Below are 25510 nucleotides of genomic sequence, written 5' to 3' on the forward strand. Positions count from 1 at the left end.
CATCATACTTCCTCTCTTCACAACTACAGTGTTTTTTAGCCCGCACTAAATTTTCAGGGAGGCAAACACACTAGGATATCCTGTTCATAGCAGAACAGGATGGAGTCCATTTCTTGGGTCCAACACAGTTAATAACCTGTATCTTGATGACCTGAATATTGAGCTGCTATGTGAGACTTTTTGGTGGACTCTCTCATTAAAACAAGCAAAAAAAAAAAAAACACTTCATTGAAAATGCATGAAGAAAGGATGAAGTGATGGTGGTTAAACATAGTTTGAGGCTTCATTAAGAGGAAGCTCTGATTCACTCCAATACCAAAGGGCAAGAGAGAGGCTGCAACAGTTTGTACCACGTACGTGCAATGCACAGGAGCAGTAGCCAGTGGCTGGGTCGATAGCAGTACATTAAAGGTGCCTTTGCCTTCTGAAGGGGCTGAACCAAGCTGGCATGGAACCACCTGTGTTTATGCCAGTAAACTTGGCCTTCAAAACCGGGTGACTTCATCCATACTGCAGATGAGGAACACTCCCAGGCAGGCTCCGAAGCCTGCTCCTGCCATGGGGATGTGAGGTCCATGTGGGAACACAAGTGTCTTCAACGCTTGTGAATGTTTCCAGGTTACAAAGTTACAAAGCCATTGCAGTGACTGTCAGCACAGCCCCTGTGCTCTCTGGGTCTCTCAGGAGCACTAAGTATTTTTTCCAGTTTCAGCTAAAACATTTTTCTTCCTCTTACAAATTTAAATAAACCTAAGAAGAATCTAGTTTATAATATGCATTTACACAAAATAGAGTTGCAAATAATAAACATATAGAGAATCAAACACTTAATAAGCAATAATAAATAAGAATTTATTTAATTCATTTTGTATCATCCTCCTTGTAAAGAAGGGTAATTAATTTGTACAGTGGAAGCTTAAAATATTTTACAAGCATTGTTTTAAATATCCAACAAAAAAATCCTCAAACTGAAAATTAACACATTATTTCCATTTTTAAAAGTTCTGCATATAGCTGTTAGAGGGGGAAAGAAAAACACTCTCCTTTTCATAAGTTGGAAAGAACATTCTTTATGGATCGCCAATTGAAATCTCAGATTACTCCCATTCATGTATACTTTTTAACTTCTGAAATGTTAGTAATTCTTCAATACTGCAGAATTAATCCTGACTTTGACAGAAAGCAACTTAAGCATACAAAATTGTTTTCCCTAAAAGACCCCAAACTCCAAACTTCTGCAGGTTTTTTAGGCCATATGCATGAGAAGTCTCAGTTTAGTGGAGTCTGGAAGGAAGACAGATAAAATAGAGTTTACATGAATGCATGCAAAAGCAACAACTATGAGCTTTCAGTGCAACTGTGAGAATAGATAGTATTCTCATGGAGAGAAAAATCTGGAGACCCCTAAACTTAGAATTACTATTCTACTTCCAGTTATGTGACAGTTCCTCTAGCATTTCATCCATTCTGAACTGACAGCCTCATTTGTGAGGTGCTACAAAAGGGGTCTGTGAAAGCTTTTTATGTGCCTCTTAGTGTTTTGGCTTTAACATGTGTATATAAATTTTAAAATCAGTTATAAATGTAACCACAACACTTGAAAAACTGGACTGCATGCAATTGTACATGTAGCAGATGCATTTCTAAAGCTTYCTCTTTTAAGTCTTCTGGAAATACCAAGGATCACACTCTTTCTTGGAAAGTTAATCTCTATTCCGAGTGATAAAACTAGAAATTGCAAGTTTCTTGTTAAATGTGACCTTCCTTTTAAACTTCTGCTGATGTTCCAGCTCAAACTGGATTAGCATTACCTGACACACAAACTGATATACTGAAGTAAGTTAACTCAAGTTTATTCCAAGTTAATTCAATATTACTGTACTGTGAGCTACAGTGTATTTCTATTTAAAATCATGAAAATGTAAGAAGTCAGTCAGTCATTTTTAGGGTACTTGATGGCTATTAGTAGTATGCTATTTCTTTCTACCCTCAATGTCTGTGGATATATTATAATTTTTAAGAATAGCACAGCTGCAAGGACAAACGTTGTTTGACAGGACAGATGTCTCTAGGTGCATGATTAAGCATTCATGAACGTCTTGTCCTTATCTATGCTTACGTTTTTTCGAACAAAAGTTAAAAAAAAAATCTTATTTACCTATATCTGAAATAAGTTCCTCAGTACAGGACTGAATTACAACACAGGAATATTCTTACTCTGTGCCAATCTCACTTCCAATTAATGGATGCACATCCTCTCCCAGGAACAGTGGCAGTGGTTACTCTTCATTGCTCTATCCAGTCTCAATTTTTTTTTCCTTCTAACCATCACTGAAGAACAATCAGAGCGTTTTTTTTCTCTCTAGCCACAGAAGAAGTCACAAAATTTTGAACGATGCTTTCAGGGCTAGCACATTTTCTTAATCTTAACCAAAAAGCCTTGAATTTATACTTTGTGAAATAATTAAGAAAATGAAGTTGTATTTAGTTACCAAATGCAATGGCTGCAATTCACTTGGAATTTTAGTATTCGCTTAGATAGAGTCAAATTTGGCACAACTTGAATCATATATTTTGACTGCACATAACCAAGTGAAGGAGAATTAAGGACGCTGGTTCTTTTTTTCATTTAAATGACGAAAGAAAGACTTTCCATATTCATACGTGCTGATCATTATGGCACAAGCAGGAGCAACCTTAATCAACCGTGGAATGATACCTGCCCCAAAAGAGAAAGGGAAAATATTCACCATCACCGTAGCACCATTTAGCGACCATACACTGATACCACAGTATGTCATTATAGATCTAGGAGTCTAGAGGTCCACGTTCCTGAAAACAACAGCATTACTGCCTACAGCTACTACCAATCTAGCCCTCAGTGTCTCTCCCTTGTCTCTCTCTGTCCATGGAGCTGGAGAGTGGAACCTGTGTGGCTGGTCAGAGGCAGGGCTGGGGGCAGCCTGCATGCCCTCCTCAAAGTGGCAATTCAAACCTGCTGCCCCAGTTGGACAAGCCGAGCCTCGTCACCTCTTAGTCAGGAGGGCCAGAGGTGCAAGAAACCCTGAACCCTGACATGGGAAAAGGCAGGGACAAAAGGGCCCAAGTACCATGTTGGGCTGCTAATGTGGGCACATAATTGCAGCCCTTCAAGCTAAGTGTTAATAAATTAAAGACTGATTTTCCTGCTGTTGTCTCCCAGGATCTACTGCTGCTTTATTAAAATGGAAGGCTACTGATTACAACTGAATGCAGGTGTTTGTTAAGGGTCTCCCATCACTACCAACAGTGATCTTGTGAACTGAGTTTAGAAAATGATTCACCTTACTGCAGCCCCATGTACAGCTTAGGCAAATGGGGGGCAATCCACTCGTGTAGCCACAGCCATCTAGTCCCATATGAAATACAGAGACATCTCCATGGAACTAGCACAGATGACACATGACCTATGGAAAACTTGTGTCCTTTTGGAACAGTAGCAGGAGGCCAGTCAGAAGCCCCAGGTCATCTCAAATGGCACCACATACCTACCTATGGGCAACTGAGCTGAGCTAGTGGCTGATCAAGAGAATGTCTCTACACTTCATGAGTCATATGTCAAGACCTAAAGATAGGTACCCTAATCTCTGAACTACATTCCACCCAAAACATCCAATAAGACTGTAATACTTCACATAGTCTTGTATTTTTGACGTCAACATTCTGAAACATTCATTATTCCTCTGTAATATCACTGTGCAGCAAGTAAAGCAATTTAATCTCTTCCTTCAGAGAATATAAACAAAAGTCTTGCAAATCTTTGGCCACTTGTGTATCATTCACAGGAGATGGTCCAATAAACCTATGCAGTGTTGCCCATGCTTGTAGGTATCCTAGTTTTGGAATGACTCTTGCAGTTGTTTATATAAGTGTCAACTCCCAAAGGCTTATTTTTATATGAACATCTTGTAACTTCCTCTTTAGGCTGCTAGAGCCACACATGGCAAGACATATGCATTAGTAAGGGCTCCTGCGTATGACAGCAACACAGTACTGCCCAAGCCATTCAACAGAACAGGAAAATAGCAGCCTCAGCCATCAGGGAAGACAGAATGACAGAGGGATCTCTTCTGCAGCAGGCTGGGAGAAGGGCACTGAGGCCTTTGAATAATATGAAGTACAAGTACTAGGGGGTGCAAGGAAGCTTAGGGCAGCTGAGATGAGTATCCTGACACAGAGGAAATAAGAAGCTTTGTGTTCATCTTAGATAGCTTTAACCTAGTAACTTTTAAGAGATTACAAAAATTGTCTCCATATGTATACATGTCTGTTGCTGTATATATATGCTGACTATTCTGAGTGTTTGTGTGTGGAAATACAATTTAATTTATGCATATTAGTATCTACAATTACTTGATGATGATTAAGTAGCTCTCCTCTATTCTGAGTTTTTTAAAAAGATATTAAAAGATTTACCAGCAAACAATCCAGTAATTCCATTTTTAGCAACAATTTTCTTCATAACTGCCCATGTAGATGTACCATTCCTCTGTGGAACTCAACATAGTACAACAAAACAGTGAATAAAGCAATACACAGAATGTTACAGAAAAATATGTAATGATTAAATTTAATTCATTGTACTTTAATTTTATCCTTAATATTTATACAAGATGTTAAATTCATACAGTATAACAAATCACAATCTTCAACTTAAAACAGCATGACATGGAAAAAAACCTAGTAATACTTGGACTAAGATATATGGAGAGAGATAATACTCCTTTCTAGTCGTAACTGATATAGTTGGAAAAAAACATATTAGTAGAACAGTAGAGCAAGTACCTCTCCATTTCACATTATACTAGCAGCTAAAAGAGCATCGTGTATCAGTTTTTCAACTGAGAACTTGCCTTTTATGGAAAACCGAATCTAAATATAAATTTTGAGAAGGTACATAGTAAGAATGAATATAATAATTAAGCTAGAACACTACATTTTATGTGTAAGTTTACAAAATTAAATCACCAAAAATGTAATGAATTTAAGAAAATGTGTACAATGCAAACTGCAGCCCCATGTAGAGCTAATTCATATACCACAAGCAACCTAACTGCAGCAGCATCAAGAAGCAGTCTGCATTGCAGACATAAACAACCATTTTAAACAGAGCAACTTTTTTGTGCTATCTCACTCCATACATGCACTGATATGTATTACAGAAGTAATTCAGAATGTTTTTCCTAGAATATAGTCAGCTGAAACATCCTACACCATCTGGAGGCTGCTAAAGATATTCTGCAGCCAAAAAAGACAATATGTAGATGAAGTCATAGCCAGTGTCCAATTGTAACAGCAATCAAATTAGTAAAGGATTAAACTAATACAAATTGTAGATAATCATACTGAAATTTTAAATAAATATTAACCTAATTAGTATCACCCTAGTAAATAGATGAGAGCTACTTGTGACTCAAGGTGGTATGCAACGAAATTCTTAAAATCATTAGTAAAAGGAACAAATTAAAACATACTAATAATTAAAATCAAATGCTTTTTTGACTTTTGACAATTCTGCAAAAGCAACATAACAAATTTGCATTTTAATGAATACACCAGAAAAAAATTGTTTCAGCAAATGAAACCTCATGTCAAAATATGAGCTGTATGTTTTCAAAAAAATCTTTCTGAACTAGATCTTGAAAATAGTTTCTAGGCAGATTGACTTCTGTTTGGATATTTAATCTTTTTACTGTTCTATAATCTTAAAGCCATAATATAACATTTATTGAAGTTAACGTAAGTCTCTTACTGATCCAGGTCCCAAGTAACGTTAAAAAAAAAAAAAAAAAAAAAAAAAAAAAGTTTTTATATGCAACTTGCATTGCTATAAAATGCAGTGGTGCTTTACTAAACACAGAACAAAGAAGAAATTTCTTTCCTCTTTCATCCTTCTAAGCTGCTTGGGTAGTCACTACTTTATAATATAGAATCATAGAATGGTAAGGTTTGAAGAGACCTCTGGAGATCATCTAAGTCCAGCCCTCAGCGTAGCCCATACAGGGATTGAACCTGCAACCTTGGCATTAGCAGCACCACACTCCAACCAACTGAGCTAATGTATCTCATTAATATGCTCTTGAAAGTCATATATTTGAAATCACACAAAAAAGGTAAAAAATACACAATCTGAGTACAATGTTTACCCTTTCTAGTCAAAATTTTAGCAAAAGAAAAATACTGTTACAAAATAAAATGCTTGTAAGAGTTGAACTGCTGGCATTTTTGTTTTCTAGTAGTATGTGAAACTGGATGTGCAAGTATTTTATCATGTTATTTTCATCAAATCAAATCTTTTTCAGTAAAACATTGTTCATATGAATGTTTTTTAAGAAACGAATATTGATTATTATTTAAATATGATTTTCTTAAATGCAGAAAAATATGCCATTGGTCTGCCTAACTCTAACAGCCCTGAATTTCTGCCTGTAATTTATACCATCTTATTAACCTAAGTAGTATTGTATACAGAGCTTCTCTTTCCTTTATGTCATTGATGGATATATTACACTCATCCTAAAACATCCTATAAGATGTTACAATTTGGAAAGGAGAAAAGGCCTAGTGTTCAAATCCTAATATGAACTTTGAAGAAGACTTAAAGATGGAGACTTAAAACTCCAACCAAAATTCCATATAACCGCACGTTTTATTTTTTCCTTCTTCAGTGTTGATGCAGAGGTAAGCCCATCTTTACTGCATATAGCAATTGTCAAGATTATCATTAAACAGCTCTGCAAATTTTACCAAGAACTCTGATCTGAAGAGAATTATATTTTTTGAACAAAAATATGGTTGGAAGAGAGCTTAAGACAGCTGTATACCAATCTAATTCACAGCAACTTACTTTTTAAGGTCTCACTCTCCCACAGTTCAGTCTGCCTACGTGTTTTCACTACATCAAATGGCAGAGTTATAACAGCTGCAATCTATTAGGAAAAAAATATGAATTTAACATTAGAGCAACTAAATTTTAATTTAAATTTTTAAAGTGCATGCAAGTTAAAACTAGATTTGCTATTTCAAGCACCTGATATTATTAAAATCTTGTGTTTCAGAGCAGTGTAGATTATTCAGGCACATCTAGTTGGCTTGAACATCAGGCCATGTGTGTTTATAAAATAGACACATCCAAAAGCATACACCATTTGTGAGAGAATCACATAAAGCCATACTAGTTTCAAATAGATTAGTAGTGATATTTTTAAAGAGTAGTATTAGAAACAAAAATATATACTTACAGAGCCAGATGCTGCTCCTGAAGTAAAAGCAATAAAAAATGTTGATTCACGCGTACCAACTTTCTTGCACATCATCTTCTTGAAATGTTCATAATTATACCAATATATTGCTATGATAATTAAAAAAAAAAAACTCCTTGCATCAAGCAACACATTTTTTGTCAATATAGAAATTTATCTAATCTCTTCTATCACATACAGATATAAGACCTATACTGTGGCAACAGGAGCAGACAAACAAGATCTGAAAGTAGAAATAAGAGTGTTCTCTGTGACCCTCCTTGGACTGCTCTGGTCTGCTCTCCTTCCCTCCATGCACTTACTGCAAATTTCTACATATGATATAAATAATCATCAATCATTTCTCCTTCCTGTAAGGTAACTTCTACCTTAATACAACCTAATCCCAGAACTACCAAATTCATTAACATTTTTTAAAACACAATTTAACTTTAATCAAAATGTTAGTTTCTAAATATTAGCTGTGGTTTCAGCATTATTTCACACATTTCATAAATCTTATTAATTCTACAAAAAATATCTTGCACTYTTTTGGGACACTGAGTGTAAAATTCTTAGAGAATCAAGAAATATTATTTTGCCCTCTGGGAATTACTGAGGTGGGAACATGTCTCTGTGAGAACTGTCAAAGTCCGAATAACTACTTTCAGAAATAACGTTTTTTTCTGTTTTGCTCCACTAAACTAACCAGCACTCTTTCTGCATTCCAACTGAAACTTTTAAAGTAGATATAACTGTGCTGAATTTTGGAGCTATTCCTTGTAGAAACTGGTCAAAATAAATACTGCTAATGACAGCTGCATACTTTGAAAGATAACTGTGTCTTATTTTAGCACTGAGCTCTGTAGGTTGTGGCAGCAGAGCAATAGTAAAGCATCTTGTCATGGAGACAGTCAGCTCTTACGCCTGGCCTCCAGTATCTTGCAAAATTAAATGAAAGCAGTATCTCAGAAGGTATTCTCAGAGTTTGGTGCAAACCTACTATTGGAGTATAGATAACCCTTATTTAATATAAATTATTCAAATCCAAAATTTTGCTTGAGCACCTGCATGGCTCCTGCAACACTGCTTAAATAATGACTCAAGTATTACTGGTAACCTCATTCTTCCGCTTATAAATATTCACAGCTTAAGTTTTATTCAGTCTAGCTAGCCTTCCAAGGAACATGTTTGAGGCATGCTATTCACACTTGGGTAGTAGCACAGTGAGATCCTAAAGTACTCTGCGCTGCTAACACAGACTCCCTGCTTCTTCACAGAGCAGCTGCTCTCTCAACACAAATTGTTACACTGATTTTAATCCTTCTTGAAAGAACGAACTTGAGCTAACTGCAGTAATGGCACAGACCATGCTGTAAGAACACCGGAAACCATGATGTTGTCAGGTGATGATTCAAAGAGCAGAAGCCAAGAGCACATATCTTAACTGCATAGAGAGTATTTCTAAGGAGAAAAAACAAAATAAACAAACAAAAAAACCCCTAGAAAATACATTTTGAAATGGTGTTAAGCAGCTTTAAACAACCTTAGGTTTACAACATGTTGTGGCATTTCATTTCATTGTTTAAAAATGAATACATTCTCCTTCCCTCATGCATATAGTTCCCTCTCTACTTTTGGCTCAACGATATTTCTTAACCTAAAAGGCAGCAAGTGCAAGTTAATCTCTACCTCGTCTCCTCACCTCTCTACCTATCCATCACCTGCCTATCTCTATGAAAAACAGGGCACAGACAAGTGCCTGCCAGCTGTAGAGCAAATGCCAGAGGAGTCTGGAGAATGACTTAAAGTCAGTGGGGAGGCTGTGGGCTGAGGCACGGATGTAAGAATCTGAAAAGTGCAGAGAAAAAAAACACRCATATATCACCTTAGTGCCCTCCTCTTTGTGCACTCCCTTATAGCACTCTGATCTTCCTACACTGTTAAAGCAGCACAGGGAAGAAAGATCACAAGCTCCTGCGATATTGCCACAGACAAAAAAAATCAGTGAGAAAACAATTGTTTCTTCGTGAAATCAGACAACAGAGATTAGAAAGAGAATTTTAGCATTCCCTTCCCAAGGGAAGAAAGGGAACACTAAAATTCTCTTTCTGATCTCTGTCGCTTCCAAGGGAGGCAGAAGAGCCAAAGAAAAACTTTGAGACAACACAAATTTGTGGGATAGGCAGGAGAGCACAAGTGTCGTCTCTTGCTTCAAGGAACTTCAAGCATTGTTTATCAATATAAAAAAGATATCCGCAGCATGGAAGGTGATCTTAGCAGATACTTACCTTCTTGTCTTGAATCATTCCCGAAAGGCTTTATTGTACATTATGCATCGAGTAGAGTAGCCGCTTTTCAGTATGCAGGTAGAATACACTCCTAACCTCAAAACAGAGACACTCAACCAGGTCTTTTCTGGGCCTCTTTGGGAGGTCTAAGATACTCTTAAAAAGATGCTTCTGAGTATCTTAATGGTTAGTGATCAGGGTGTGATGCCAAAGCCACAGCTGGTAGCTGTCTGGAGCATGGGTCCAGAGAGTTTTTGCTCTAATCTTTGCAGAGGGCATTTCTGAAGCCTGGCATCACAACTTGCGAAAGAAGTGAATTGTGAGAGCCTTCTGTGGATGCATCTGGTCAAGTAGATCAGAGAGTAAATTCAGATTTGGAGAACATGTTTTTTTTTTTATCTGATAAATGAACCAATTTGCTTACAGTCCTTTGTGAATATTAAGACTTCACCATATAGGTTAGGTAAAACGAGAAAAGATCCTCCTCCTTGATAAGTTATTGATCTATTCTTTTGGACACAATTCTTTCTGTTTATAGTTCTAGTTCTGCCAGATCAAACTAACTAGGTAGAGAACAGCAGGATTCACAAGCAAAGATTGTTTGGAGGTAGAAGATTGTGATAATAGAACAGATAAGTGAAAAGGTCCTGTGCCTAGACATCATGGGAACCAGATTTCATTGCCGTTAGTGAAAGGCAAGAGCCTTTGGTTTTTGGGCTACTTACATGAACTGATTGATCTTGCTAACAAAAATTCCTGTAGACACTACTGTGTTACTCTTTGCATACATTTTGAAGATTAAGCATTAAAACACTTTGATATACTTAGTTCCTCTGTAAAGAAACAGCTGCTATGCCTCTTAGAAAATTTCCTACTGAAAAGGAGTAGTCTGTGAAAACAGTCATTGCATAAGCTAAGGATCAGAAGCAGCAGTGTAAACGGAAGAAGCAGAGAATGGGAATGYAACATTTAACCTCAGCTGGTGTCCACAAAAAAAAACCTAAAAAATCTCAGGTCCTTAAAAACTTACAGATAAACACTTAAAGGAGAACAAAGGGTAAACCTCAAACTTTCATAAAGTTAACCATTAAAGTTACATAAAAATAAGGGAAAAGTCTAGAAGAGTTTATGAATAAACAAATTTCACACCTAACAGAAGCCTGCATGTGAAATAAACCCTACCTGAGAAAGGTACATCTCTAAGAACAGTAGAACTCCAGCCTCTCCACAGTGAAAGCCACCCATCTCTAGCTACTTCATTGGTGATGCACATGTACAGTTGCTTGTAGGACAACTGGCGAGACTGCATTCTCGTTCTGATCAGCTCCAGGGGACTCACTACAGTAACTGAACCAACTGAAAATGAGAAAAATGTTTGCTTCTTGGTTTGTCTTTTTTAAAAAATCAGTATTTACTAGTAACATTTCCTGAACATTTAAATAGAGTCATGTCTCATCTTGCTTTATGTACTTGGTTCCTTTCAACTCTCCCACAATTTTTCCTTAAAAGAATTACCAATATAAGCTTCACTTCCAGATAAAAATATCATATGTATCCACAGTACCTAAACTTTCTGGGCACACAGGGCATTTACCTTTTTTCAATATTAGCATTATATACCCCAAGTACCTGTTAATAATCCTCATTTTTCAGATGTGTTATATAAAATAGGCTGAATATTTCAAATCCTCCTTTAAGATTAACTTTCAATAATCATTATTTTTAAGTGCAGGTTGAAGAAAGTGTGCTAGGTTGTTTTGTTGTAGATGAAATGATAGAGATTAAGCTTGTATTGCTTTCTAAGCATCTTGGCCAATTCTTATTTTAATATACCAGGAATATCCAGCAGGGATTCGACTTCTAATAAAAGAATTCTCTTGCATCTTGGTGGTAAGATTAATGAGTCATCACTCACTAACAAGCTCCCATTACATAATATTTAATAGACTTTAATGACATTACTAGATCTAAGAAGTTTTCTCTTGTTGCTGGTATAAGGTTTCTTCTAAATGTAAACTGAAGATCTAGAACAGGCTAATATGATTAATTTGCTTCATGACCATAGAGTAACAGTTCTTCTTCTATTAGTTTTCCAGAACCTCTCCTAGCAGAATCCAGAACTAAATCCCCACAGTCTTCTAAGAAAGCCCAAAAGGATATAACCTGAACTAGTTTTACAAAAATATATGGAGAAAGGACAAACAAAATTAAGAAAACTGAAAAACAGATTCAGTCTCCTTGATATGGTAGAGGAGCAAAACAAGTCCAATTTTCATTTTCCTTATAAATACCTGTGCAGCTTCCATAATAGAAAATTATGTTTATAATTTAGGTTCAGAACAGACCTTACTAGAATTCTGTCCTTAGCAGAATTTCTAGAACTATAAAGTTTTGAACAGACCACAAACACCTAGAAATGTGCATTGACTATGCTCTCCATTTCTACTTAAATATGTGCACCCTTATACTCTCATATGTATGCACAGTACCTGAAGAGAAAGTCAAAACACTTAAAAAAATAAAAAATAAAAAAAATAAAAGAGAGAGAGAGAGAGAAGGAACACAACAAGAAAAAAGGTCTTAAGCACTGCAGAACAAACATATATACATATTCAGATGGATGTTTGGTATTGCATCATATTGCACTAGAGGTCATATATTTACCATGTAGCAAAGAGGGATTTAAGCAGATAACTGGAATCAATACTGGAGAAACATAAATTGTTGGATTTCCTAGAATGTCTCCTGAAATTTTGGACCAAATTCTATCAAGTGTTATCTCAAACTTATCTGTAATGAAAGTGCAACAGTAAAAAATGCATCATGTCATTCCAGGTTAGAGGGTTACACTACCCAAGAAATGCTGGGTAATTTCAACATTGCTCCCAGCTCCACATAGCACTATCACACACTTAAAGTCATAGCAAATTTAATTTAAAAGGGCAGTAAAAGAGAATATAAATACTTTACTTAGTTTTTCCTCTATAAAGAGATGACAACTTACATCTACTTAATGAGCCTGCAAGAACTGGAATGTGGTCATTATCTTTTCCTAGTCTAGATTTCAGAGCTTCACTCAGTTGGTCATAACATGTAAAATAAATTACTGTGGTAGGAAGTGCCATTATTCTAAAATACAAGAGAGAGAGTCTTAATACAAGGAAATCAGGATCATAATCTAAATAAAGCATCTTGTATGGATATTTTGCTTAAATGAGAAAAAGTTAAACCTTCAGCTGTGTTTTGTTAAGGATAAAGAAAAAGCATTAACCTAGTGGTTTTGATCCACTGACTCTAGGTCACAGTTTCAAATTCACAAAGCTCACATTTTTTTTCCTTTTCATTATGAGAAAACTTAAATAAAATGATGGTGGACTGATCTAAGCCAAAATATATTTTATGTTAGCTTCAGAATTTTTAATAAAGCAACGGAACTGAAAGATCTGAATATGAAGCAGGCAAACAGAAAACTTTATGGAAATACCTACTAAACTTAAACTTTTATCCATTTAAAAATTGAAGAATGTTACTTCTTTCTTATGTCATTCTTTTTCAACATGATTCGCTCTACTTGAAACACTGTGGAGAGAGTGAATATAAGCTTTTTCCATTCTACAGAATACTGTGGGCCAAATAACAATAGCTAGATCTTGTAATCATTCAATGTTGGGTTAATGCAATATACTGAGATACTTATATCTCAGTATAAAATGGCAATTATATTTTATATAGGTAGTCTGTGCCAGTATAACATGCAATATCATTACCAAACAACAATAAAAACACTAATGCATGGAAAATCAACAAACCATAGTTAAGATCTTTCAAAAACTCTATCTCCAGTCAAAAAGCTGCTTCTTTTCTGAAGGAGTACAGAACACGTGTTGAACAAAAAAAACAGCTCTTTGTCTTGGCTAAAATACAGACCTCTTACTTCATCTAGATGCTAAAACTTTATTTTTTGAAATAGCCACATGCTGCAGGATAGCAAGCTTGAGCTTCACCCTGCCTTGCTTTCCTGTGTCTATACACTGAGCACTGTGTCAAAATCAAGTATACCAGCGCCTGTCCACCAGACACTGTAACTTGGAATAGAACTGTGACGCAAGACTTAGTGACCTACAAGATCTGGATGTTGCTTTAACAATGTACATGTTAGATCTGATCACTTTCTTGGATTGTTCCACAGAGGAAAATTTAATTAGAGAGGTTTTAATTACTATCCTTACTAGGTTGTTATGAATATCAAGATAAAAACAGATGGGGTTAGCCTGAAGAAGAGACACTGAGAACACATATGGTAACAATATTTTATTATGTAAAAGGTTTTTGTAAAGACAAAAGGAATGATCAATCCATGAGCAAACTGGATAGGATAAGAACAGTAAGATCCCTTGGAATAAATAAGATTCCAGTGAGCTATTATTATTTTTTTAAGTAAGGATAATGAGGTTCAAGACAGGAGTGTCTTTTGACACTCCTGTGTTGCTCACTGGAGATCATTAAGAACAAGCTGGGACAGTAAGTGACTATCAACAGATGTCTAACAATCACGTCAGACTTTATGATTCAATGATAGTATCAAGGGGATTCTACCTTTGAAGGGTAGAATGAAAAGTCTGATGTCACAGCCGAGAATATATCAAAGAGGTTATACGGAAAAATCTGAAGATCTAGCTGAAATTATACTGTCTTTAGAGGTTTCTAATCAAACCAAGAACACTATTTATAACTTGAGAATTTACCAGTTTTTAAAATCACTTCAAAATAAGCATGCTTATCTGTCTAAGTAATGAAGTATCCTTCATAACCATAATCTGTAAGTTGTTAAAACACAAGCAAACAAACAAAAAAACCCATTCAACTTACAGTGTCGGGGCAAGTCCACTCCACAGTGATTTAATTCCTTCTATTTGAACGATTTTCACAAATGCATCCTAAAATTATAACCACAGAAACAGCAATAATTAGCTACAAAACTTTTCTAGCCAGTAATAATACTTTAACACACAGAACACAAAATCCATATATTAAAAAGTATGTTTTAAAAATCACTCTGAGATTTCAATGCTGTAATTGCTTATGCTAGCATAAGCAATTTAATCATACAAATAATTCCACTGAGCTGAACAGATTTATTAGTATGTTTGAAATCAAGAATTTCCTTCCATCTTTTAAAGGACCAAGACATTAAGTTTTTATTAGCAACTGACAGCACTGTGAATAAGCTATTTTCAGAACTAATAAAGCAGAGTAGCAACTTCTGGAAGCTTCCCCAAACCAATCCACTAAAATATATTTTAATAAATACTAAAAGCTCTAGGTATAAAATAGCAATTCATTCTCCATCATTCTTCAAAACTTGCTTTCTCTGACAACTTGAGGACAACGTAGCAACATATGTGCAACGTATGTCGTTTGGCTGGGTTTATTTTGTACATCTATACATTTGGTGTCTTACAACTATTAACATAGCTGTCCCATATATTTCCCAGAGCACTGACAGCAGAGAAGTACTGAACCATGAAGGTCATTCAGCTAGCATCTTCAAAAGGACAAACCAGCTAATAATAGAATACCTAACTTTCCTAAACTTGTTGGTGGGAAGAAGTAGAGATTTGATGGACTGGAATATGCTTAAGATCAGATACTATCACAGATCCCCATAAACCACAAAACCATGATAGACCACAGAAAGGACTATGAATTGCACTCACAGGGAGAACAAAGGCAAAGAACTTTAGAGGAGACACCTCTGATGGACAAATCAGCTGAGGTCAAAGAAAGTTGGATAGGGAAAAAGAAAACAATTTATTAAAGACAAGGCTGACTTTAAAAAATAGAGATTTGAGAGGGAGTCAAACTCCAGAAAGTCCTAACACAATTTCAGAAAAAGGACACACAAAAGTTGCATACTAATATTTTATGTTTTCTCTATACATTATTTTTGTATACTATTTATATGATAAAGTGATAAATTTTAGTACAATTTGTAATACCTGCATCTATTTGTTTCCATTACCATATGTGCTTGGACAAGTAATTCAGGCTGTCCATGAAGACTGCAACTAAGAATGAATTTGAACAACTGCAGTATCTGAGGCTGGGCAGCATCCAGAAAAAATACCACGCATACAGCAGCCTCTCACAGCAAAAGTGTCTATTAAATGCTGATTTATTATGCTTTTTGTTTTGGTGATATGGAGTATTATTGTCAAAAATCATGTTAATTAGGATCTATTTACATTAGTAGTTAAATAGGTGGAGAATTCTGTTGGTGAATACCTATTTATACTATTGTTGAGTGCAGATCAGTAAAAAAAAAAAAAAAAATACACCACTGCATACAGAGGACTACTTTTTTCAAATAACAAACTGATGCAGCTACAGTAGTTGACAATCTAATCAAAACATTCATTCTTGTAAATTACATATTTTCTGGATTTTCTTACTAAAACCTCAATACAAATCTATATAGTATTCAACATGTACCAAATATTTGTATTCCAGCTTCAACAAACTTACAATCTAGGAGGATAAAAGTAAAATATCAGAGAAGGGATGCAACTAAATTCAATGACTGAGCAGAACATTTATATGTTTTATTAATTACCCAGTAAAACATTTTTAAGGTGTTATCACTGGCAAACTACTATACCCATTACAATTTTATTTACTGTACAACTGTCCAGCTCTGCTTTTTAAAAATGAAAGAAAATATGATATCTCATAGTCAATCTACTTTATGGGCATAGAATGTTACTTAAAAAACTATTCAACTTTCTAAAAATTATGTTGTTAGTTGAAAAATTCAGAAAACTACTTACGAAGTTATTAATTTCAAAAAATTTTGAATTCTGTAAAACTATTAAAAAACCTTTTTCATAGATGCTTCATTCTTTTCCTCAAAAATTTGATTCTGAAAAGTCCTTGATCACACATGCAATTTAACAGCAGAGCAGCAGAGTCAAACAAAATCTTATCAATGAAGCAGTATCACAATCTCCACCAGCAAATTTGGGCTTGAAGCTGCTTCAAATGACTGGGTAAAATCCTAGTTTTACAGGTTTCAATGGATCCAGAACTTTACAACTGAACTTAATTTTAAAACCCTATCTGTATTGTTAGTTCAGTTCAAGAGCATTCTCAGAGATCTGTGGATATAAGAGAGGTAAGCTGGTACAGAGAATTAGTGGCAATATTATTCAAGTGAGGAAAATGGAATCAGTGAGTTAGTACCTTGTGAGGAAAGCAGTACAGCTGCTCTCTTTATCCTAAGAAAGGAATTAGTACTTTCATAAGTAAAATGTATCATTAATCACTACCTAAATTATACTGTGTAACAACAGGAATACTCTCTCAATGATAACTGTTTCTATCAGAACTTAAAATAAACAAATAAATAAATATCAGTACGCTATTTTAACACGTTTCCAATGCACAATTTTAAATAAATATAGAATGTTCTTACCAAGGTCCCTTTGAAATGCCCAGGTTTTTTATACCAGGCTTTGCTGTCCCCATTCTCACAAACATATATATGATCCATAAGGCCATTGGAGTATACAAAACACTTTCCTAATAAAACGGTACATAAGAATATAGTTAATGCTTGTAAGATTGTTCTTATTCAGCAGCATTTCCAGACTGCATACAATGGAAACATACATTTATCTTTGGCTGGATAAACAGTGACAAAGTAAGCTTGGAAAGTCACCGACAACAAATTAGGTAAAATTAAGGAGGAAACAAATACACTCCTTAGAGTGCCAGACTAAATGAAACTGCATTCACAGGCTCCAAGAGACACGCTTATATTATACTACTATCTCCTGAAGGCTAAAAAACAACATAGAACCTGGTATTACTAGTTTATGCAACCTTGTGAACATCTTTCAAACTTTTTAATCTTCTATTAAGTATCCTCATCATTCATATTATAGGTGGAGGTATTACCTGGACTGTATTTCTACTAGATTATTCCTTCTACTTGTTTTTTATTTCTTCTATATTATATACCTTGAATGTATTTGACAAAATACATTACTCCCATTACAAAAACATGCTTTGAGCTTCATGTTGTTTTCAGATTTCTGAAGGGTTTAGAATTTACTAAAAAAGCAGGATAGAAGGCATAGCATTTTTCCAGATTCATGGCAAGGATGACTCCAAATATGCATCTCTATCTACAACACGGAATTTCTACACCTGTCAACTCCTTTCTTGGTAAATCTTAATTATAATTGAATAGTAGGAATCATTGGTTTATCTTTCCATGCACAGTATGTTCATTTATTTAGAATCCAAGAGATAAGTAACTAAAGTAAGACTTATTACTCTTTTTTCAGAGCTCTTCGGATTCTGGAGGAGATGAACTGGTACAGTATGCCGATCACATGAGTCCTCTGCTAAAATATTTAGCCACTTATTGATACCATTATTTTTATTTACTCAACTGAGTATTAATTGTATACTGTCATAATGAAAATACTACGAAAGACAGAAAAATGCCTGTTTAAAATGGCAGTATTTATGAGATTTCTTTCCTGTGTCTCTTCAGTAGTACCTTTTTTCTTTAGCAATTTGAATGTATTTTGCTGGTTTGCTTCTCCCACCCATTCTTACCATGCAGAAACAAACATAATTATAGGCAAACAAACTAAACATCCTGAACATTCAGCATTACGAGACCTATAAGCTATACGCAACAGTAAAGAGCTAAATGGGTCCTCCATTACACTATACTTCTATTTACCTTTGGAGAATGGATTGCTTTGGGCTTGCAGCCGAATTTTGACAACGTCAAGAGGAGCTACTAAAACAAAACAAAGAAATCTCTTAGAAACACACTGTATGCCCTTAAAATATAGCAATGTACAGATGCCTTAACACAAACTTCTACAAGTGTTTTTTTTTTTCAGAGGGAAAACTGTTTTGCAATGTACTCAGACAGAAAAAAGAAAAGACAGAAGAACACGCTGTTGCTGGACAAAATATCTTGTGTGGTTTGCAAGTGACCAGATATGTCTTTTCTAATTTACAGTAATCACACAGATAACAAATGTTAGAGATACACAAAACTCATCCAAAATACATTATCTCATCTTGTTCAAAAGTGCTGAAACTTGTGCTTTACACTGCACTACTGTGCTTGTTAAGTATAAGAGAATTCACCACACAGGTGTAAGTGACGCACCACAGAGGAAACAAGGCATACAAGACAAGCTTACTGCTACAAGCACGTAAAATATTACAGCATTTGTCATGTACTTATTCTTACTCCATTAACTGATTTTAATAGAGATGTTCAAAAGAAAAAGGTTAAACTTGCAGTCCTCCTTCGTTTTTTACTGTGTTAGAGCAGTTCTAAAACTTCAGGGCTGTTGAAAAGCAAGTGAAGGTTTAACAGCTTCCTCTCCACCCCCTAAAAATTCTGAAGAGTGGGTAGCCATACAGTGGCTATATACACTACTAAAGTAAGATGTCACATTAAGAACCAGCCACTTCTGTGTTGAAACTTTTTTAATATTTTGTTCAGTGTCATGAGGTATCACTTAGATGAACTGTGAGGCTAAATTGATTTCAAACTATTTAGTAAGAAAACAAAACTATAATGCACACTTTACAATATCCAATGCACAAAATATATCTTTACTAAAGATCTCCTAATCCCAGAACAAGTGCTCTGCAGACACATCACAGGAGATCATCAGGCAAGACAGAACTCTATCACTTATGTTCCTGTAAGTACTCCATGTGTACATACGTAAGTGCACAGCACATAAATGAAATGAATCTCACATATGCTGCAAGCTGTACTTTGAAAAAAAAATACAAGTGTACTTCCCCCATTAATATCATGGTATGCCCATACGTGCCCTATTTCTATCATTAAGATTCTACCATTAACTGTACCTCTGGTGTGCATAAAATCCCTAAAATGAGACACAAAATCAAGGTTTTATTTTCCTTTTTGTTGTTGATATATACTGAAATGTTTGGCCTGTGAAAATGAAGGTGAGACAGTCATTTTGTAAAGATGAGTTGAAAATTTATATCCTATTTTTCAGCAGACTACAGCAAGATATCTCGTAAGTTTGTTCACTGAACTTCTCACAACTTCTTCAATAGCCAGACCTGACTGGTATTTTTATGCCTGTTAGTGCCATGTCACAGAAGCTACTAAAATCTTCTGGAAACAAACAGATTTCCAAGAGTATTTTCAGTCCCTCCATCTTCTCTAGGCAAAAACTTTAAGTTACTTCAAGTAACTTAAGAGAGGCAAGCACACTACATTTATGCAAAAGGTTTTTATTGCACCAGAAATACGTAAAAGCTTGTGTGTATCATCCAGATACTTTTCATCAGGAAGTTAACAACTACACTGCCCACAACTGCCATCTCTTCCACTTCTCAGTTCTGCAACTAGCATAGGGCTTACTATGTTTTTAACCACAAAATTACTCATCTCTACTACCACACAACCCTTACACAGCTGAGTGCCACTAGGAGAAGAATGTGTCAACAGACTAGTGAAGAGTGGCATAGGCTTTTTTATATATGCCACATCATCCTTAACAAAAACAAATTAGTATTTTCAAATGAAAGCTCATAATTTTGAACAGGCTGTATGACTGCTTGAAATAATGCTGTGATTTGCCTCCTCAAAAGTGTAAATACAAACTATCTATAATTAAATACAACTACACTTGTTCTTTACCAAAGATGCAAATATACTGCTGTGTTTCTACTTTTCATCATTTATTTTACTGAAAGTCATTGTACGGGAACTGTACTAGAACCTTATGTACGAGTAATTGAGTTACATTTTGGGAACTGCAAAAGTTCGATGTAGCTTTGTTTGCTACTCACCTAAAATAATAGGACACACAATATAATAAATAAAAAGACTAGGAATTTGGCAAGTTGTTGTTAAGTACAAAAAGTAAAAAATTACCTAAGTTCACCTATTTTGTAAAAATTTGGAAATTCTGTGGGGAAAAACTGTCTCAAAAACAGCACATTTCCCTGCAGCATAATCAGTGTTCAAAGTCAGAACCAAAAGTTAGCTCAATTCAAAAGCAGCCGAAATGCAAAGTATAAGCTAATGAGCCTGAAGAACTCCAAGGGATGTGAAGCATTAAATCTAACCTACCAGCACCTTCTTAGGTACACATGAGGAAGGAGGTTCTGAACTAGATGATTGCGTAAGAGGTAGGAACTCAATTTCATTAGACTGTCCAGAAGTTAGAAAGATTAACAAAAAAACAATCCTTAAAAATAATGTTTAGGAAAAAATCATTGATAAAAAGGTGCAACTGTGCAGGACATCAGAGTAAGATAAACTGATGTTACCACTGAAGTGGTAGCATGAAGGGCACATCTCACAGAGGCAGTCTCGCAGGATTCACATCCTGTAAAATAGATATTTATTTACAATCTATTTTTAAGCAGTAGGAAGTACTCATTTTGTTTCTTGCAGAAAGCAATGAATTACTATACCAAAAAAACATAGAAAAGTTAATAAAGAATATTATTTTTAGAAATGGTTAAAGATTAGGTTGAAAGGACTGCTAAGATTTCAATTAATCATTGCATTTGTTAAAATATACAAAATTATGCGAAAATTATATTTAACTATATATGCTGGTATCTTGCTGGTTCAAGCTGAAGAGTAATCACTTTGCAAAGATTCTCTCTGTGGTGAGCTTAACAGTTTGCCTTACCAAAAAATGATGTAATCATAGCTCCAAAACAAGATGCTATTGCTTGCTGAATACTGGTTGTTTTATCTAAGTCACTATCACCCATTCCAGCCATATCTTTATCCTCAGAGAAGGAAAACCTGTTAAGGAACAAAAAAATACATTGCAAAACTATGTTCAAAACTTACAGAAATTGAAAGGAGAAAGGTTTTTTTTTTACTTTCATTAATACATTATATAAAAATAGCAATAAATATTAATTTTCTACTTGAATACAAAAATTTCAGTATTTTTTTCAAATTACAGTATTTGCTCCCTGCTTTTTAAATAATCTGAATTTTATAAATAAATCACCCAGATTAATGTTTAGATTTTTCTAAATGACATATTAAATATTTAATATGTATCACTTCTTGCTGCAACAAACAGTTTAGGAACATGCAAATTTGCTGTACAATGACAAATGAGCATTCTGTGGCCCATAACTCTGTACCACAGCAGAATAATTTATCCAGCTCTCCTCTTACTTCTGTCATTCCTGTGAGAAAATCAGGAGAGGACTCCTGTTTGATCTGTTTCACTGCCTATTAGAAGGGACTGTATTCCCTGTTAAATTCTTCACWCAACAAGAAATATCAACTAACTTGCATACAATATTGCTATCCTTAAATATTCACTCCTTGAACAAATCCTGCTGTATAGCTAATACAGGCAAGGTTACAATACCTTGCAAATGTACTCATAGTATCTAAAAAATAAGAACTGTTCTCAGTATCCATGACTAGCTAGGAAAAAAAAAAAAGAAAAAAGAAAAAGATTTTCAGGATATAAGATCCTCAAATAATGCAAGAGCTTTAAAAATGTCTATACAGCAAGTGCAGTTGAGATTTAATCACTGTTTGCAAAGGTCTCTTTTTTATTTGTTCTATAAGAACATTATATTTTGTTTTTTTCACTAAGCTTAAGTTAAGAGATAAAAAGACTGAATTGCATAAAACAGATTTGTCTAACAATCATTAATTCTCTTTGTGTTTTTTTTGTTTTTACATATAATTTATTTTATAATACTTTCAAAACTAATGCATACAATTCTTTTATAAGCAGCAATCAGGCTGTGATCTCCAGAAAGAGTCTTTAGCAATAGTAAAAATTTACAGTATCCTTAAATGACTCCTCCAACTGCTTGTTATAACCTGCAAGTATCAGCACACTGCCTTTTTAACAGTACCTGCAAAACAGCTTGTGAAACTATGCTATAACTTTTTCAGGTACCTGATCTGGCTTTAATAAAACAGTCTTTCAAGAAGGTGAATGGGGTAGGAAGCACTGAAATTGATTTGTTCCCCCGTCTGTTCACAACATGCCTGCATAAACAGAAGGCAGCTTTTCCATCTGGTTAAGAGAACAGATATATTTGGCCTTAGTAACCTGGCATGGCACATTTTGCTAACTCTGCTGGCAACAATGAAAGAAAGTCTCATAAGCTGATGGTCAAGCTCTTGTACTGAGCCAGATATAACACTTCTGCAGCAACATACCCAAGTAAGTCCCTTACAAATTACTACAAGAAGCTGAGAGCCTTAGAGGGAACATCKCTAACAGCATGAACCTGCTTCAGCATCTTGTAGACAAAGAGTAAGTGTGATTCCTTTCTGCTCTTCAACTTCTTCTCATCGTTCTTTGCTGCATTGTTAACCTTACTATTCTTTTCCCATGCACAAACTACTACTGTTAACACTGATCAGCTATTTTCCAAATAAATGAAAAAAAAAAGATAAAAGAAAAAGGCCAGAGGACTCCCACAGAATATGAACCCCCACAGGGACTACTCTTCAAAGAGAGTTGGGAAGGAACTGTTGAGTTAGAGCCAGCACCTCACAGCTTCCATAGAGGCCTGGAAACACCGCCAACACTGAGAGCTGTATTCCACGTCACCTTAGTGGGATGCTGGGACACATTTTGAAGGAGGAACATTGCACCTATGAATCACCTCACTGGCAGCTGCCACAAGGTGGTACACCATAAAAACACCAAAAAAGCAAGATGGATAGTAATGGTAAGATCATTGACCAATAGCAAAACTAAGCCTCAGATTTCAAAGAAAACACTTGGCAAACTCACATGCCCCTAAATTACTCATCACTGCACAAACAAATACATATTTATTCCACAGAGCTTTTGATTAAGTAATGCCATGTTCCCAACCACAGACTCAAGACTGAATCTTTGTATATACAACCAATGTTCTTTCCTGATTATTCATCAAATGTGATCTGCACTTTTAAGAACAAAATACAAAATATTTAAAGACTTACTTTTGCTAAATAAAACATTGATAGCTGTTGGCATGCAAAACCCACCACATAWGTACTTAAAGACATAGATCTAAGAGTGTTGAATAAACTTTCATATGCAAAAATCTTGTTAGCCAACCCAGACAGATATGCTCTTCAAATCCATAAAGAAATCATTCATAACTCCAGTATACCACAAAATGTAAAACACAGGCATTTTGAGCCATTGCTGAGGCTGGAAAGTCTTACCAGCTGTGTGGAAATAGATCTTTCTTAATGAGAAGAGGCTGTAATCAGGATCATGTATAGACAAAGCTGTCTTCAGATACAGCATGCTGACCTTTTATTACCACCTTCTTACTTTCATCCACATTTTAAACCAAGTGCTCTTAAGCAAGTGCTTCTCTATTCTTTAATTTCTTTCACTCCTGGGAAGACAAATGTTTTGGGATTTACTATGAATTGTATATAATTATTACCGTGTTGTAAAAGGAGACTGGAATGGTATAAAATACACCATGGAGTGAAAAGACATTCAAGACCAAGAAAAAGAAAGACTTCTATTCACAACAATTGTCACTTGGTCCTGAAGGACTTCTATGGCAATATGGAATGAAGTAGGAGATTTTAGAGTCTTTTTCTTTTCACAGAACAATTCCTAAAAGGAAATTTCCAGTCAAGGTACAGAAAAACAGTATTTTTTTTTTCTTGTGCAACTCAGTGAACAGGACAGATGAGTTTGTTTTCTGTAGTTTCTTTTTGAGATTCCTGTATCCCATGAGTCACTGCATTGAACTAGTAGGACAATAGCTTGAATCTGATACTAACATGGTTTCCATAGCCTTTTGAGGTGCAAACTAGTTCTGACAAGCTGCATATTGTAACCAGGACATGAACAGAGCACAAGATTTTTCTTGAATTTGGCACTTTTTCTTCTCCCATTATGACTTTATGCTCCAAAAAGACACTAAACATTTCTGAGTTGGGGAAAAAAAAGGCCTCAAACCTTACCACTTATGTAAGTGATCATTAATTTATCATTTTCAGAAAAAGGTTGACTGGGATAACGTTAAAAATGCAAGAACTGGGGCATGTGTCTATTTTATAGCTGAAAGACCAGTATGCAAATAAATTTGGACTGGTTTTGCTATCACTTGTACTTGATAGGAAGCTTACAGTAAGCAAAATCCTAGAAGCTGCATAAGCACAACTGAGTCAGTAAATTCTGACCCTGTTAATATAGGAAATAACTTGTTTTTTAAAGGCTGACAAAACAGGAAACAGCAATCAGCCTCTCACAGCCCTTCTACCAGTAACTTGGATAGCAGCTAACATTTCAAATTCGCACACGCTCCACATGCAATTTTCAGTCGTTGGTTTTCAGAAGAGGTACACAAAGTCAGCAGTAAAACCCCATAGCACACCACCACCGAACCAGGCAGTCACTTCCCCCTAACCCCCTACAGACTCTTCCCTCTAGCGCTCTCCGGAGTCACACCTAGAGCTCCGGCATTTCCCCGCCGAAGGCAAGGCCGCCACCCTCCCCCTTTCCGGGGCCAGCTGGAAGCGCACCCGAGACCTTTCCTCGGGGCTTTCTGCTCGTGATGGCGCCCAGCGACCCTCGCCCGCGCCTCCTGGGAGGGGGGGGGAGGGGAGGGCTGAGGCGAAGCAGGCGGCGGCCCGGCCCCCGCCTCGTGGGCTAACGGCCGGCGACCTCCCTCCCCCACGGCCGGGCCGCCGCGCCGCAGGGAGACCGCCCCTCTCTCCCTCCCCCCAGCAGCGACTCCCCGCCTGTCTCTCCCGCTGGGAAGCCGCGTTCTGCCTTTCCTTTCCCTTCCCTTCCCTCCTCTGCGAACCCCCCGCGGCCTTCCCACCGCGGCCCGCACCCCGCCCCGCCGGCCTCCGCCCGCCCCACCGCGTGCGCGCGCGCCCTGACGGGG

General features: G+C 36.0%; 1 protein-coding gene across 2 annotated transcripts; it reads right to left on the minus strand.

The window, feature by feature from the left end:
* Positions 1-909: 909 nt before the first annotated feature.
* On the minus strand, positions 910-24501 carry SLC25A40 (solute carrier family 25 member 40). 2 transcript variants are annotated; one of them, XM_085310459.1, is made up of 11 exons: positions 23820-24501; positions 21298-21416; positions 18327-18383; positions 17043-17149; positions 14441-14508; positions 12576-12700; positions 10754-10927; positions 7281-7390; positions 6887-6968; positions 4456-4536; positions 910-2719 (listed from the first exon to the last, which is right to left on the minus strand). In XM_085310459.1, exons 2-11 carry the CDS (start codon positions 21389-21391, stop codon positions 2604-2606), a joined length of 1014 nt encoding a protein of 337 aa, XP_085166585.1. In that variant the 5' UTR covers positions 21392-21416; positions 23820-24501; the 3' UTR covers positions 910-2603. The 2 variants fall into 2 exon arrangements, with proteins under 2 accessions (XP_085166585.1, XP_085166584.1); XM_085310458.1 differs by having other exon boundaries at positions 18327-18386.
* Positions 24502-25510: the final 1009 nt, after the last annotated feature.

This window comes from Rhea americana, unplaced genomic scaffold (genome assembly GCF_003343005.1).
Source record: "Rhea americana isolate MKP2758 unplaced genomic scaffold, rheAme1 scaffold_32, whole genome shotgun sequence".
Lineage (NCBI taxonomy): Eukaryota > Metazoa > Chordata > Aves > Rheiformes > Rheidae > Rhea > Rhea americana.